The following is a 13,608-nucleotide window of genomic DNA, read 5'->3' on the forward strand; positions in this document are numbered from 1 at the left end:
CACTTACATACAGAGCATTTATTTTACACAGACATAGAACATTTCAGCCATAGCTCTCAAACTGCTGCATGGAGGAAGGTTGGTCTTATCACCCTCAGTGTACAGATGAGGAAAGTGAGGTACTGATAGAAGTGACTTTTAAAGTTTAACACAGCACATTGCAGCCTGTCTACAAGTTCTGACTCCCCATCCTCTTGCTCTATCCAACTAGACCACACTCTCTTGCAAGAGCTGGGGATATAGGGTGACCAGATCACAGGGATGAAATATCGGGACACGGGGGGGGGGGAGGGGCGGAGCAAAAAAAATGGCGGCAGAGCAAAAAAAAAAAAAAACAGTTTTGCAGGGGCCGGGGGCATTAGCAGGACCCAGCCGCGCGCACTGCATTCCCCGTGGAGCCTCCCACCCCGGGCACATGAGATTCGTCCCACCGCAGGCGGGGAGCCCCGCGCCTCTCCCGCTCAGCTGCACTCCAGCAGCTCCTTCCCGGCAGGGCAAGATGCTGGAGCGCAGCCGAGCGGGAGAGGCGCAGGATTCCCCAGCAGCGTCGGGGAAGTTTATCGGTTCGGGGGACCCTGGCCGGCTCCTCGCGCCAGCCGCCCCGCCTGGGACAGATCTCGCCCCCGCAGCCCCTCTCCACCACATGTCTCCGGCGGGCAGCCCACACCCCCGGGCCACGCCGCTCACCCGGGCCCTGCCTGCTCCGCGCTGCCCCTGGACCCACCATGCTGCCCCGTGGACTGCAGGGCTGGAGCAGCCTCCGCGCTGCACTGCAGCGCTCCCGGCCCCAGCCAGCCATGGCCCGTGTGCCCAGGCTGCTGCACAGGGGCGTCTCCTCCCCAGGTTCGGCTTGGGATCCAATGGGGCAGTGAGGGGGCGGGGCTGGGGGCAGGGATTTGGTGAGGGATCCAATGGGGGAAGGAAGGGGCGGAGTCGGGCCGGGGGGGGCAAGAGCCCCTCCGGGCTCCGCCTGTGCACGGGAGCGGAGGGCAAAATTGTCTGTTTGTCCAGTGTCCCGACCGAACATTGGTCGGGACGCGGGACAAACAAGCAAATATCGGGACAGTCCCGATAAAATCGGGACGTCTGGTCACCCTATGGGGATAGAACCCAGGAGTCCTGATCTCTCCAGTGCCTTCAAGACGTAACATATTCCACCCTTTTTGTCTCTGTAACAACATAGGAAACTCACATCTCTCAAGCCAGAGTCACTAACCACTCCTCTCCAGATGTGTCAAATCCTGAGCCAAGCTCTAATTTACCCAGATACTCTTAAATGAAAGAAGAGCAGACAAACAGAAATACTAAAATAAATAAAGCTTCTCCTCTAGATATAGACAATGCAAAGCCAGGCTGGGGATGTGAATCATGAAGGCTCTAACCTTAGGGATCAGGATGGAGTTGTAATTTATTATTTATATTACTACTGCAAAGGGTCATCACTGAGATCAGCCCCCCCCATGTGCCAGGCACTGCACATACCCCCACTGAGATCAGGCCCCCATCGTGCCAGGCACTGCATAGGCCTGACCGAAATCAGGACCCCCATCTTGCCAGGTGCTGCACAGACATAGTGAGAGACAGTCCCTGCCCCCAAAAGCTCACTGTTTAAATAAGACAAGGACTAGGAGGGGAGACGGTGGCAAAATGACTTGCTGAAGGTCACATAGCAAGTTAGTGGCAGAGCCAGGAATCAATGTGTGAGATGGTTAATGATTCCTGCTGAGCAGGGGGAAATGAACCCCATTCTGTGTCGGTTTGCATCTTGAGGGCTGCAGTAATTCCCGAAGGTGTTTGTTGTGAAGCAAAACAATCAACCTAACTTTTTCCTCCATCAACTGCATTGTGGCTTATTCACATCACACAGCTGCTAATGTCAGTAAGACCATCCAGGATTGCACCAGTGACCTCAAAATAGAAAAATATAAGCTGTTATAGCAAAGACCAAATCCCCTTTAACCAGGGCTGTAACAGACTCATATCCTTTGTGGATCAGGGACAGAGGGGGAGCAATGACACACATCACCATGGGTTACGCTACTGCCTCCCAGCAAACGGGCCTGGTCCATTAGCTCAGGCCAAAGGGGACTGTGGGTAGAGCTTGATGGAAAATGTTTTTTTTTTTTTTTCCTCCCCCAAAGAAGATTTTTTATGAGAAAAGGAGGAAAAATCACTTGCCTACATTTTTCAAGGAAATTTTTTTTCAGCAAAAATTGGAAAATTTTAGACAAAACATTTAAATTTGGAAATGCTTCAGGGGAGTTGTAGTTTTGGTGCCTCACGCTCCCATTCTCTTCCATAGGCTGGCAGTGGCCTACCTGGTTGGACTACATCTCCCATGATGTACTATGGTCACCCCTAGGAGATGGGAGGTAGTGCATCGTGGGATATGTAGTCCGTAGCGTACAACCAAACCACAACCCTCAGGAAGCACTAGGGCACATACACAAATTGAAACATTTCAGTTTCTGGCTTAAATTTTTCTGTTTTCAGGGATCTGTTTCTTTAACAACAAAAAAATCAACATTTTCCATGGAATGCGAATACTTTTCAGGGAAAAACTTCATTTAATCCAAAATCCAATATTTCATCCAAATAAACTTTAAATGAAAATTTTTCAGCCATTATAATTATACCCAGCTCTTATCTAGTGATTTCCACTAGAAGATCTCAAAGAACTTTACAGTATCATTGTCCCCATTTTGCAGATGGGGAAACTGAGGCACAGAGGTGGCCGTTACTTGCCTGAGATCACCTAGCAAGCCAGACACTGAGCCAGAAAGAGAACCCAGAAGTCCTAATATAGTGCTCTGTCCACTAGACCAGTGCTTCTCAACCTTCCCAGATGACTGGATCCCTTTTAAGAGTCTGGTTTGCCTTGCGTATGCACAAGTTTCACCTCCACTTAAAAACGACTTGCTTACAAAATCAGACATACAAATACAAATATGTCACAGCACACGAGTACTGAAAAACTGCTGACTTTCTCATTCTGTCTGTGTGAAATTTTAGTTTGTACTGACTTTGCTAGTGCTTTATATGTAGCCTGCTGTAAAACTAGGCAAATATCTAGATGAGCTGATGTACCCCCTGGAAGAGCTCTGCGTATCCCCAGGGATACATTTACCCCTGGTTAAGAACCACTGCCCTAGACCACACTGCCTCACAGCCCAGCTCCAGATGTTAGATCCAGAGATCACAGGTTCAGTCCCTGCATTCCTTAGAGCTGCTCTCTTCTCACTCCAGCATCTCCTGCCCAGACCCACAACCCAAGTGCAGATCCCATCACCCACTCTCCTCTTTCACAGGTTCAGCATACCACATCCCACCAGCCTCCCCCTCGAGGTCCCGTGCCTGGACGAAGGGGTCCTTGTAGACCCGTGTCCCCACAGGTCCGTTGGTGGGGTCTCTGTGGTTCAGGTGCTCAGCCTGGTGCTGGGTCAGTGCAGCACTGTGCCGGAAACCCCTGCCGCATTCAGCGCAGAAACAGGGCCCCTCCTGAGCATGGACGCGCCGGTGCCGGCTCAGGGCCGAGCTAAGCTTGAAGCTCTTCCCGCAGCGGGTGCAGGGGAAGGGCCGCTCATCGGTGTGGACCCGCTGGTGGCGATCCAAGCTGCAGCGGATTGCGAAGCACCTCCCACAATCGGGGCACTGGTAGGGCCTCTCGCCCGTGTGCGTGCGCTGGTGTTTGATTAACTCTGAGTTCTTTGTGAAGCTTTTCCCACAATCCCCACAGTTGACGGGCCGTGCCCTTCTGCGCCTGCGCCCTGGCTCCTTCTCTGCCCGCTGCCGTCCTGTTCTGCCACCATCTCCCTGTTCAGGGCTCCGGGACGTCCCATTCAGCTCCTCTCCCGCAGGCCCTTCCTGTTGGGACTTCTCCTTCTCTCTCCCAGCACCTGCTCGGAGAGAGAAAGAGAATCCAGGCGGGAATCATAATTTTACCAAGGTCCAAAATTCATAGCGTCATAGATTCTAAGGCTAGAAGAGATCATCTAGTCCAGCCTCCTAGAGAGCACAGGCCAGAGAACATCCCCGAATTACTTCCTGTTTGAAGTAGCACAGATCTCTTAGAAAAACGTCCAAACTTGATTTAAAAATTGCCCAGGATGGGGGGAATTGGCTGGCTCAGGGGCTCTTGGCCTCTTCCCATGCAAGTCTCTCAAGCACTGCTAGTTGGCTCTGGGGTCCTGTCCCCCAGCTCTCCTGTAACATCAGCCACCCGCTCTACTGAGGGAACGACCAGCTGAGTCAGCGCTGGCCCCATTGCGACACTAGGGGGCGCCCTCACCTTGCAGTCAGTGCTGGCCCAATGCAGCGAGGGGGGCACTGTGTTGCCCGGAGGTAAGTGTGGGGGGGACTCTCTCAGGGGCTCTCTCCCTTCACAATCTGTGCTGACCCATGTGTCCCACCTGGCTGCTTAGAGATTCCAGTTCTCTCTATGATGTATAGGAATTGCATGGTATTCCTTTAAATAGCATGCGAGCCCTCTAGAGGCGTTCACTGTGTGTTTCAGAAGCCACCAGAGGTGTAATAAGCCCGAGCTGGGCTTTGCCATCTGTGTGTAATTAGTGGTTACACTGGGCCCAGCTGGGCGTGAGTTGATTCTTCAGATTATTGCTGTTGTGCAAAGGGCAAAAGCCATGGACAGACTCTCCTAAACCCTGGGGGCTGGGAGCTGCTGTTCAGAACTGGGGGGCAGCTCACGGTGGCTTTGCTGGGGTCCAGGAGTGACGCCTGCCATGAGGACAGGTGCCTGCTGGGGACAATACTAAGCGAGACCAAACAGAACTGGGGGGCTCCCGGCAGCTTTGCTGGGATTCCAGTTTTTCCCTTTACTCCCGGAAGGTCTTCGAGCCAGTGTTGCTCATTCCTCACCTATGTGGGCGCCTCTCAGGATCTCCCTTTCCTTGTAGCTCTGGAGATCAGGGACTCTCGGCTCTTCCCCTCGCTCCATGCAGGAGATCACAGCCAGGTCGGGGACAGGGAATCCTGCTCAGGGGAAGGAAACAGGCGAGATGGTGCTTGGTGAAGTCTCCCTGGAGGGCTCGGTGCAGAGCCCAGGCCCTCATTTTAACCCCAATCCTGTTCTCTGCTGGGGGGATATGTTCACAGGGACCCTTGGGGCAGGGTGATGCCTAGGGGGATGGGATGTGCCCCCTGTAAGGGAGTCAGGGATCTCAACACACAGTGAAGGGGCGAATGGCTCAGGGAGTCGCTGGGCCGTTACTAGCCCTGCAGAGAGAGCAGAACTCCTGCTGGGCATGGAGCTGCCTTGGGGGGCGGGATGGGGATAGAGGGATTCAGTGCATGTGGGAACCAGAGCAAGGAAATGCAGCCACCTGTGCCCTGGAGATCTCTGGGGGAGGGGATCAAACTACCCCCTGTAAATCTCCTTCCAGTGAGGGGCTGTGGGGGTGACAGTCCCTCCTGTGGGGTTTGGGGTAGGGGCCAATCCCCCAGAAATCTACAGGGCCAGGGAAGAGCCCTGAGCCGAAGCTGTCCTGGGCTCCCCGCTACATCAGCTCCTGATCCCCGAGGGGCAGCGATGCCTCACCCAGCGAGATCAGAGTCTGGTAATTCTCCTGCATGACGTCCCTGTAGAGCTGCCTCTGCCCTTCGTCCAGGAGCCCCCACTCCTCCTGGGAGAAATACACAGCCACCTCCTCGAACCCCACCGGCACCTGGAACCAGAAGGGACCCCGCTCAGCACCTGCTGCTCCAGCCACGGCCCCCAGCGCTGGATCAGAGGGCGGGCAGCGAGGGGCACCGCTGGGAGAGCCCAAAGGGGGAGTGTGTGCAGCAGGATCCAGGGGGCAGGTGCAGAGATCCCTCTCCGATAGCACATCCCGCTGCGCATCTCACCTGGTAGCCAGCCGCAGCGACCACCAGCTCCTGTGCCGGGCCGCTCCCCTCCTCGCCCAGGGCAGGCCGATCTGTGGGGGGGACAGGGAGGTCAGAGCCCAGGGCACAGCCCCCCGGGGACGTGTGTATGGCCCCCTATAGAGCTAACTGCTCTGCTGGAGACCCGTGGCTGGCACAAGGTCCAGCGGGCCCTGCTGGGGCCATGCTCATCCTGGGGCACATGGGCAGCTGCTGGGCTCGCCAGCCCCCTTGGCACAGCTCCCAGCCCCACGGAGCCATCGCTCTGCTGCTCCCCCAGGATCTGGGGCGTGTGAACCCCGCTGGCAGCCTCGGGGGCTCGCGTGGGGCACGAGACACAAACACTCGCGGAGTCTGGTCCAGCCACACACGCGGAGCCCAGCTCTGTAGCTCCAGCAACTCCGGATTTCAGTCCTGCTGCCCCTGCCCCCAGCCCCGCCGTACCCAGGTCCTGCCGCTCGCGGGGCTCCGGCAGCGGCTTGTCCGGGGAGCCCCGGGGGAACCGGCTGCCTCCGCCCCGCGACTGGGAACCGGGCTCCAGCAGGGAGCTCGGAGGATCCATCTTGCCTGAGATCATTTCCCCTCTGCAGGCGTCACGTGTAATCCGGAGCCAATCCTGTTAGAGCCGGGAATGAATGAGCCCTGCCAGAGCCCCTCACTCTGGACCCACAGCCACTGCTATGCCAGCCCTGGGCTCCCCGCCCCAGCCCTGCCGGTGCCCCTCACTCCCAACCCGCACCCCTGGGCTTGCCCCATCTCTCCCCAATATCCCAGCACTGTGCTAAGGGTTGCTGTGCTGCAGGGAGCAGGGCTGGGGAACCAGTAGGGGGCGCTCTCCCTTGTAAATCAGTGCAGACCCCAATGCCCCAGTGTGCTGGCAGGGAATGTAGCGCTGAAGGGACTTGGGGGTGGGCTCAGTAGGGGGCACTCTCCCCCCACAGTCAGTGCTGGCCCCCCGTGTAGTGCTGGGGGGTGCTGTGCTGCAGGGGGTGGGATGGGGGCTCAGTAAGGGTCCCTCTCCCCTGTGGGTCAGTATTTTAAGTGGATGCCCCAGCATGCCAGTGGCATGCGCTACGATAATGAGGTTGCAATCTAAGTACTCAATAGTGGGCTACTGGAATTCAGCCGGCATCTAAACCAAAGGCCAGGCCACTTGCGTCCATTACAGATGTCATGTGACTTATCCCAAGAGTCTGGACATGAACCTGGGCACTCGGGCCGAACCCCAACTCTGGTGAACACACATCGCCGGCCTCTCGCCGCTTCCTGAGGTTTTCCTTGCTCATGGATGCCCCTCCCCTCCCTGTTCCAAATTCCCTCCACAGTTCGAGGAGAAAAGGCCCAATAGATAGTAAAATGGCTGTTGCCAGGGAACCCTCCTCCTTGCTGGTCTTGGGTGGCAGCAGGCAGAGCACAGGCATAGGAGACAGGGCTTTGTAGTGAGCTTGGTAGCGCCAACCTGGCTGCAGCAGCAGGATGGGGGTGGCAGGGATGAAAGGTTCCATGGTGGTTGAAAATGGCACTGAATGTTGGGGGTGCAAGGGTTCTGTGGCAGCTAGGGGCAGAATGCTGGGGGCGTGAGGGTTCCAGGGCAGAATGTTGGGGGCCTGAGGGTTCCATGGCAGCTGGGGGTGGAATGTTGAGACCCAAAGGTTCCAGGGTAGCCCGTAGGGGAAAACCGCATAAACGGGATGGACTCAGGTCTCAGCCCTGGCACTGAATCTATGTGAGGAGATGTGTGGGCAGCAGCCAGCACCACGGGGTCCTGCTCCCTGACTGAGGCCTGGAGGTGCTACTATAATACAAAGAGTAACAGCTCCTGGCTCTTACAGAGCATCATTCTTCCCTAGATCCCTGTGCTATACAACAGAGCTAATTAGCGTCATCCTGGCCGTACAGATGGGGAAACCAAGGCATGAGGGGGGGGGAGTGACTTGCCTATGATCCCACAGCAAGTGAGCACCAGAGCTTAGAACCCAGGAGTCCTGACTCCTGATGCAGTACCCAGCTCACTAAATATACACCAAGCCCCACCACCTCACTGACCTAATCACTCTCATCTGCAGCCCTTTGCATGTCAACAGCATGACCCAGCCACTGTCCCTGCAGAGCCACCATGGACCATGTGTGAGGGAGGTACTGGGGATTTATTATTTTCAGACAGAAGTAGAAAACAGACAATGGATAAAAAACGTCCTTGTGCCCATCACGACAGACAGGCCTGGGAGTCTGGGGACATACACATCAGCCCTTGGGGACTAGCTCAGAGGGGGCTAATGGCACCGGGAAGATGGGCTGCCCTTCACCTTGGAGCATCCCTCTCTCTGCCCTCGTGGGGGAGCAGCCCCTAGCTCCCAGCCCCCCCACTCCTCGCTGGCCCCAGGAGAGGGGAAGGAGCAGAGACCGCGGCACAGAGAGGGCGAGATCCAGGTAGTGACGGGACAGTCCTCCTGGAACAGGCTGGGCCTACGGGGGTTAATAATCCTTGCTGAGTAGAGGATGGTGAAGGGGGAGACGCCCCCACCCCGGGCACTTTGCCCCCAGCTCCAGTGCAGAGGGGATTCCTGGTGCAGAGACAACTACTCCCCGTGACACCCAAATCCAGCCACGCTGAATCAGCAGATGGCAGGCGGCAACACCCTGCTCCCCCCCCCGCCTCTATCACTCCGGCTCCTCTTTGATCTGCACGTCCAGCTCCGCGTCCCACGTCCCAGGAGGCAGCACCAGCACCTCCCCCACCCCATCCTCCTCATCGTCCTCATCCCGCGGCTGGATGAAAGGGTCCCGGTAGATCCGGGCCCCGCCGGGCCCCGTCAGCGGGTCACTCTCCTTGGTGTGGGTGCGCTGGTGCTGGGTGAGGGCAGAGCCCTGGGAGAAGCTTCGCCCGCACTGGGGGCAAGGGTAGGGGCGCTCGCCGGTGTGCACCCGCTGGTGCTGGATGAGGGTGGAGCCCTGGGAGAAGGCTTTGCCGCACTGAGAGCAGACGTAGGGTTTCTCTCCGGTGTGGGTACGGCTGTGCTGGGCCAGGGCCGAGCTGTGCTTGAACGCTTTCCCGCACTGGCCGCAGCGGTAGGGCCGCTCCCCGGTGTGGATGCGCTCGTGCCGCTTGAGAGCCGAGAGGTCTCCGAAGCGCTTGCCACAGGCCCCGCAGCCGTACGGGGTCTCCCCGGTGTGGATGCGCTGGTGGGTGGCCAGCGCCGAGCTCTGGCTGAAGCCTTTGCCGCAGTCGGTGCAGCGGTAGGGCCTCTCCCCAGTGTGGACCCGCTGGTGCCGCTTGAGGGCCTTGCGGTCACTGAAGCGCTTCTGGCACTCCGGGCACGGGAAAGGGCGCTCCCCGGTGTGCAGCCGCTGGTGGGTGATGAGGGCAGAGCTCACGCTGAAGCTGCGCCCGCAGTCGCCGCAGACGTAGGGGCGCTCGCCGGTGTGGGTGCGCCGGTGCAGCACCAGGGAGGAGCGCTGGCTGAAGCCCTTCCCACACTGCGGGCAGCCGTAGGGCCGCTCCCCGGTGTGCACCCGCTGGTGCTCCCGCAGCGACGAGCCGCGCCGGAAGCCCTTCCCGCACTCGGGGCAGATGTGGGGCTTCCCACTGTGGATCACCGCGTGGCCTGCCAGCGCCGCCGCCTCCCCGAAGCGCCGGCCACACTCGGCGCACTTGTAGGGCAGCTCCCCCGTGTGGCTGCTCTGGTGCCGCAGCAGGTTGGTGCGGCTGCTGTAGGCTTCCCCGCAGTGGGTGCAGACGTGGGGCTTCTCCACGGCGTGGACGCGGCCATGGCGGGTCAGGTGCTCCTTGTGGCGGAAGCTCTTCCCGCACTCGGCGCAGGGGTACGGCTTGGCGCCGCTGTGGATACGCTGGTGGCGCAGGAGGTTGGAGCTGTTGGTGAATCCCTTCCCGCAGTCGGGGCACTGGTAGGGTCGCTCCCCCGTGTGGGTGCGTTCGTGCTTGACGAACTCCGAGTCCTTGGCGAAGCTCTTCCCGCAGTCCCCGCAGATGATGGGCCCCTCACGGGAGGAGCGGCCTGGCGGGGCCACTTCACCATCCCGCTTTGCCCGCCTCTGCCGGCCCAATTCACCAGCCTCCCCGCCCTTGGGGCTCTGGGATGGCCCGTGCGGCTCTGCTCCTCCAGGTCCTTCCCACAGGGGAATTTCCTCCTCCGTCCCGGTACCTGCTGGGAGAGAGAGAGAATCCAGCTGGGGCTTGTTCCCTGCGCCGGAGAGAGAACAGGCAGCAAAGGGAGCGGAAAACCAGCTGGGCAGGAACCAAAATCCCCCCAAACCCTTCCCCAGAGGGGAGAGGAAGAGCCAGGTCTGCCCCAATGGCCCAACGTAACCCCAAGCAGCTCACTGCGCCCCTCCACCCCAGAAAGGAACTGGCTGCCACCTGCCAGCCGGCAAAGCTTGGCTCAGGCACTACGGGTGAGAGCTGTTAGCCCAGAGAGCTGCCGTCCGAGCTCTGGCGTCATTGTCCTGCAGCTGGTGCATGCACTGCCCAGCCCCCACTGGTTACCTGTTTCCTGCTGTGCTTCGGGATCCTCTGGATGCTCAGCAGGCGACTGGTTCTCTGCTGTCAGGGGTGTATTTTGCTCCATCTCATCCTGGGATGGGCTGCCCGGCTGCGCCATCGAATCTTGGGCCCTGGAAACACCCAAAGACACCAGTCACCACGGAGCCAGGACCGAGAAGAACTGGGGAGAGGGGTCTTCGTCGAGAGGCACAAATAGCCAAGCGCCATGAAGAAATATTCAGCCCCCTGCCCATCTCAGAGGCTCAGCTGGCTGGAGGGACCCACTGGGGTTAGATGTGAATACAGCAGGCTGGTTACACACTGCCCCCATTACAGCCCTGCCAGCGACCCTCAATCCCAGCCCACAGTCCCTGCTATGCCAGCCCTGGGCTCCCTCCCACCCCCACAGCCCTGTCGGTGCCCCTCACTCCCGACCCACAGCCCCTGCCAGCCCAGCCCTGGGCTCCCCCTCCCAGCCCTGCCGGTGCCCCTCAATCCCGACCCACAGCCCCTGCCAGCCCAGCCCTGGGCTCCCTCCCACCCCCACAGCCCTGCCGGTGCCCCTCACTCCCGACCCACAGCCCCTGCCAGCCCAGCCCTGGGCTCCCCCTCCCAGCCCTGCCGGTGCCCCTCAATCCCGACCCACAGCCCCTGCCAGCCCAGCCCTGAGCTCCCACCCCCCCCCACAGCCCTGTCGGTGCCCCTCAATCCCGACCCACAGCCCTTGCCAGCCCAGCCCTGAGCTCCCTCCCACCCCCACAGCCCTGTCGGTGCCCCTCACTCCCGACCCACAGCCCCTGCCAGCCCAGCCCTGGGCTCCCCCTACAAAGCTCCCTGCTAGCCCAGCCTCCTTGCCGTGGTTGCTTGCTCCGGGCAGCGATCTGCTGCCTCTGTTGCTGTTTCTCTCAATCCCCGGGGCCGCCTCTCGCTGGGACTCGGGGTCTCTCCTGCGCTTGGACGGGGGTCACGCCGGGGGCTCTTCACAGCCCCGGATCCGGTGCCTGGGGACCCACGTGCCTGCCCGGGGCGCTCAGCCCGGAGGCTGCCGAGCAGCTCCGCAGCCAGTGGCTTTTGCAGCAGGAAGTCGCTCCCTTCGCTGCCTCCTCCCCTTCCCCCCTGGCTTGCAGCTCTATGGTTTTAACCCGCTAGATCCGAGCGCCTTGCGGGACCCCTCTATAAACAGCCCCTGCACCGCACCCCAGAGGTGGCTGCATTTTTTCAGCACCGGCTGGTCCATGCTCGATGAAACCCTCTCTGTGGCTCCCTTCCAGGGCCGCCCAGAGGATTCAGGGGGCCTGGGGCAAAGCAATTTTGGGGGCCCCTTCCTTAGAAAAAAGTTGCAATACTATAGAATACTATATTCTCGTGGGGACCCCTGAGGGACCCGGCGCAAATTGCCCCACTTGCCCTCCCACCCAGGCAGCCCTGCTCCCTTCCACAGCCAGAGGGGCCGCCCGCCCCCCGTTGTCTAGCGCCAGCCTCCATAACGCAGCAGGGAGAAAGGTCCCTTTCGGGGTGACGGGTCTCTGGGGCGCTCCAGGGGTTACCTGGATTTGTGCCATGTTACTAAGCGTGGGTCTGTGGCGCCCCCCCAGTGGCTGAGGAGGTCTCTGTTGCAGCCTATCATTTAGCTTGGGCCCAGGACTGGCCCAGGTTGCGTTTTGGTTGCACGTATTCCTGGCGATTTCCTCACATGACATCTTTAATTAAAGATTAATCTTTACAGCCTGGAGACTCCAGGTCAATCCTGAAGCGTTGGCAACCCTAAGCCGGACACTCATGCTGTTGGATCCCGAGGTCACAGGTTCAACTCCCGCGTTGACCCAGCTCGGGACTTAGCGCCAGCGAGCGCTTGGGGCTAGGTGGAGGAGTTTCAGCTACCCATTCCCATTGCAGGCTGTTCGTTACCTCCTGCACCCTTGGGGGTTGGACTAGGTGACCTCCTGAGGTTCCTTCCAACCCTGATATTCCATGATGCAGGAGCAGCTCTCAACCTTTCCAGATGACTGGACCCCTTTCAGGAGTCTGATTTGTCTTGCATACCCCCAAGTTTCACCTCCACTTAAAAATGACTTAAAAACACCCCAGAAGCGGCCAGCAGCAGGTTCAGCTCCTAGGTGGAGGCGTGCGATCTGCTCCATGCAGCTCTCACTCGCAGGCACACACCCCCCCCCAGCACCTGTTGGCTCAGAACTGCCCAATGCGAGTAGAGCCAGTACTTGGGGGCAGGGGCAGCATACAGAGCCCGATGCCCCCCCCCCCAGGAGTCGGATCTGCTGCTGGCTGCTTCCAGGGCACATCACGGTGTCAGAACAGGCAGGGACTAGCCTGCCTAAGCCGGGCAGAACCATCGATGGGACTTTTAATGGCCCGGTTGGTGGTGCTAACCAGAGCCGCCGTGACACTGTGCCTGACGTTCCACCACCTGCCGTTCGAAAACCATTGATCTAGTGCCTGAGCTAAAGGTGGGCAATTAAGTCAGGGACAGCAGCAGACTCCTGCATGGCCCAGCCCCCACAGGGGACTAGTCTGGGGTACAGAGAGATCCAGGGTTAGGGGCACTGTGTTTACGTGGGAAAATGGGGAGCAGCACTTGGGCCAGTGGAGGATCTAGTGCAACCAGCTGGGGCAACCCAGACTCACCCCCTGCTGCAGGCAGACAGGTGGATTCTGCACCCCCAGTTCCCAATGAGGGAACCTCCCTCCCTCTCCCAGTGACCCCCCTGGAAATCCTGCACCCCCAGGCTAGGCTGTTCTCAAGGAATGAGGTCAGGTGAGCACAGAACAGTGGGGGGTTAGGGGGCAAACCCCAGGGACAACACAAAGGACACAGAGAGTTGGGGCAGTTTCTTTATTGTATCGGGACAATAGACCCTGATCACCCACTGAGAAAGCAGAGAGCCAAGATGGAGCCGAGCCTTAGGGAGCTTCTCCGGCTGCTTGGGAGCCAGGATGGGACGTCCCCGGCTGCCAGTGAGCTCTATGCGTTGCGAAGAGAGAAGCAGGGTGCTGGAAACGCCGCTGTGGGGAAGGACTCTCCCCTCCTGCCTGGAAGCATCCGTCTGTCCAGCTATAAAGGCGATTAAGGAACCGGTCTCTGGGGGGCTAGGCGGGCATGGAAGGTCTCTCTAACATTTGTGAAGAAGACTAAGGACATTTGAAGTGGCCAGGACAGGCCCCATGTCCCATTCTCCAACCTCCATCCTGTGGCTGGCTCAGAGCTGGTG

At 59.2% G+C, this 13,608-nt stretch overlaps 2 protein-coding genes across 2 annotated transcripts in view; both read right to left on the minus strand.

Annotated features, from left to right (window-relative positions):
• LOC123369114 (zinc finger protein 850-like) overlaps positions 1–13,608 on the minus strand; it is a 28,943-nt gene that overhangs the window by 10,504 nt on the left and 4,831 nt on the right. The window contains exons 4-11 of the mRNA XM_045014475.1: positions 11,237–11,283; positions 10,385–10,512; positions 8,546–10,046; positions 6,325–6,464; positions 5,863–5,933; positions 5,555–5,681; positions 4,876–4,989; positions 3,320–3,896 (exon numbers count right to left, since the gene is read on the minus strand). Coding sequence (XP_044870410.1) covers positions 3,320–3,896; positions 4,876–4,989; positions 5,555–5,681; positions 5,863–5,933; positions 6,325–6,464; positions 8,546–10,046; positions 10,385–10,512; positions 11,237–11,283 — 2,705 coding nt within the window. The remainder of the gene's footprint in view (positions 1–3,319; positions 3,897–4,875; positions 4,990–5,554; positions 5,682–5,862; positions 5,934–6,324; positions 6,465–8,545; positions 10,047–10,384; positions 10,513–11,236; positions 11,284–13,608) is intronic.
• LOC123368363 (zinc finger protein 2-like) lies at positions 1,109–6,481 on the minus strand. The gene is made up of 4 exons (XM_045013126.1): positions 6,325–6,481; positions 5,863–5,933; positions 4,876–4,989; positions 1,109–3,896 (listed from the first exon to the last, which is right to left on the minus strand). The coding sequence occupies exons 3-4, from the start codon at positions 4,952–4,954 to the stop codon at positions 3,286–3,288; spliced, it is 690 nt and encodes a 229-aa protein (XP_044869061.1). The 5' UTR covers positions 4,955–4,989; positions 5,863–5,933; positions 6,325–6,481; the 3' UTR covers positions 1,109–3,285.

The sequence above is a fragment of the Mauremys mutica genome, chromosome 4, assembly GCF_020497125.1.
Source record: "Mauremys mutica isolate MM-2020 ecotype Southern chromosome 4, ASM2049712v1, whole genome shotgun sequence".
In the NCBI taxonomy this organism is placed as follows: Eukaryota; Metazoa; Chordata; order Testudines; family Geoemydidae; genus Mauremys; species Mauremys mutica.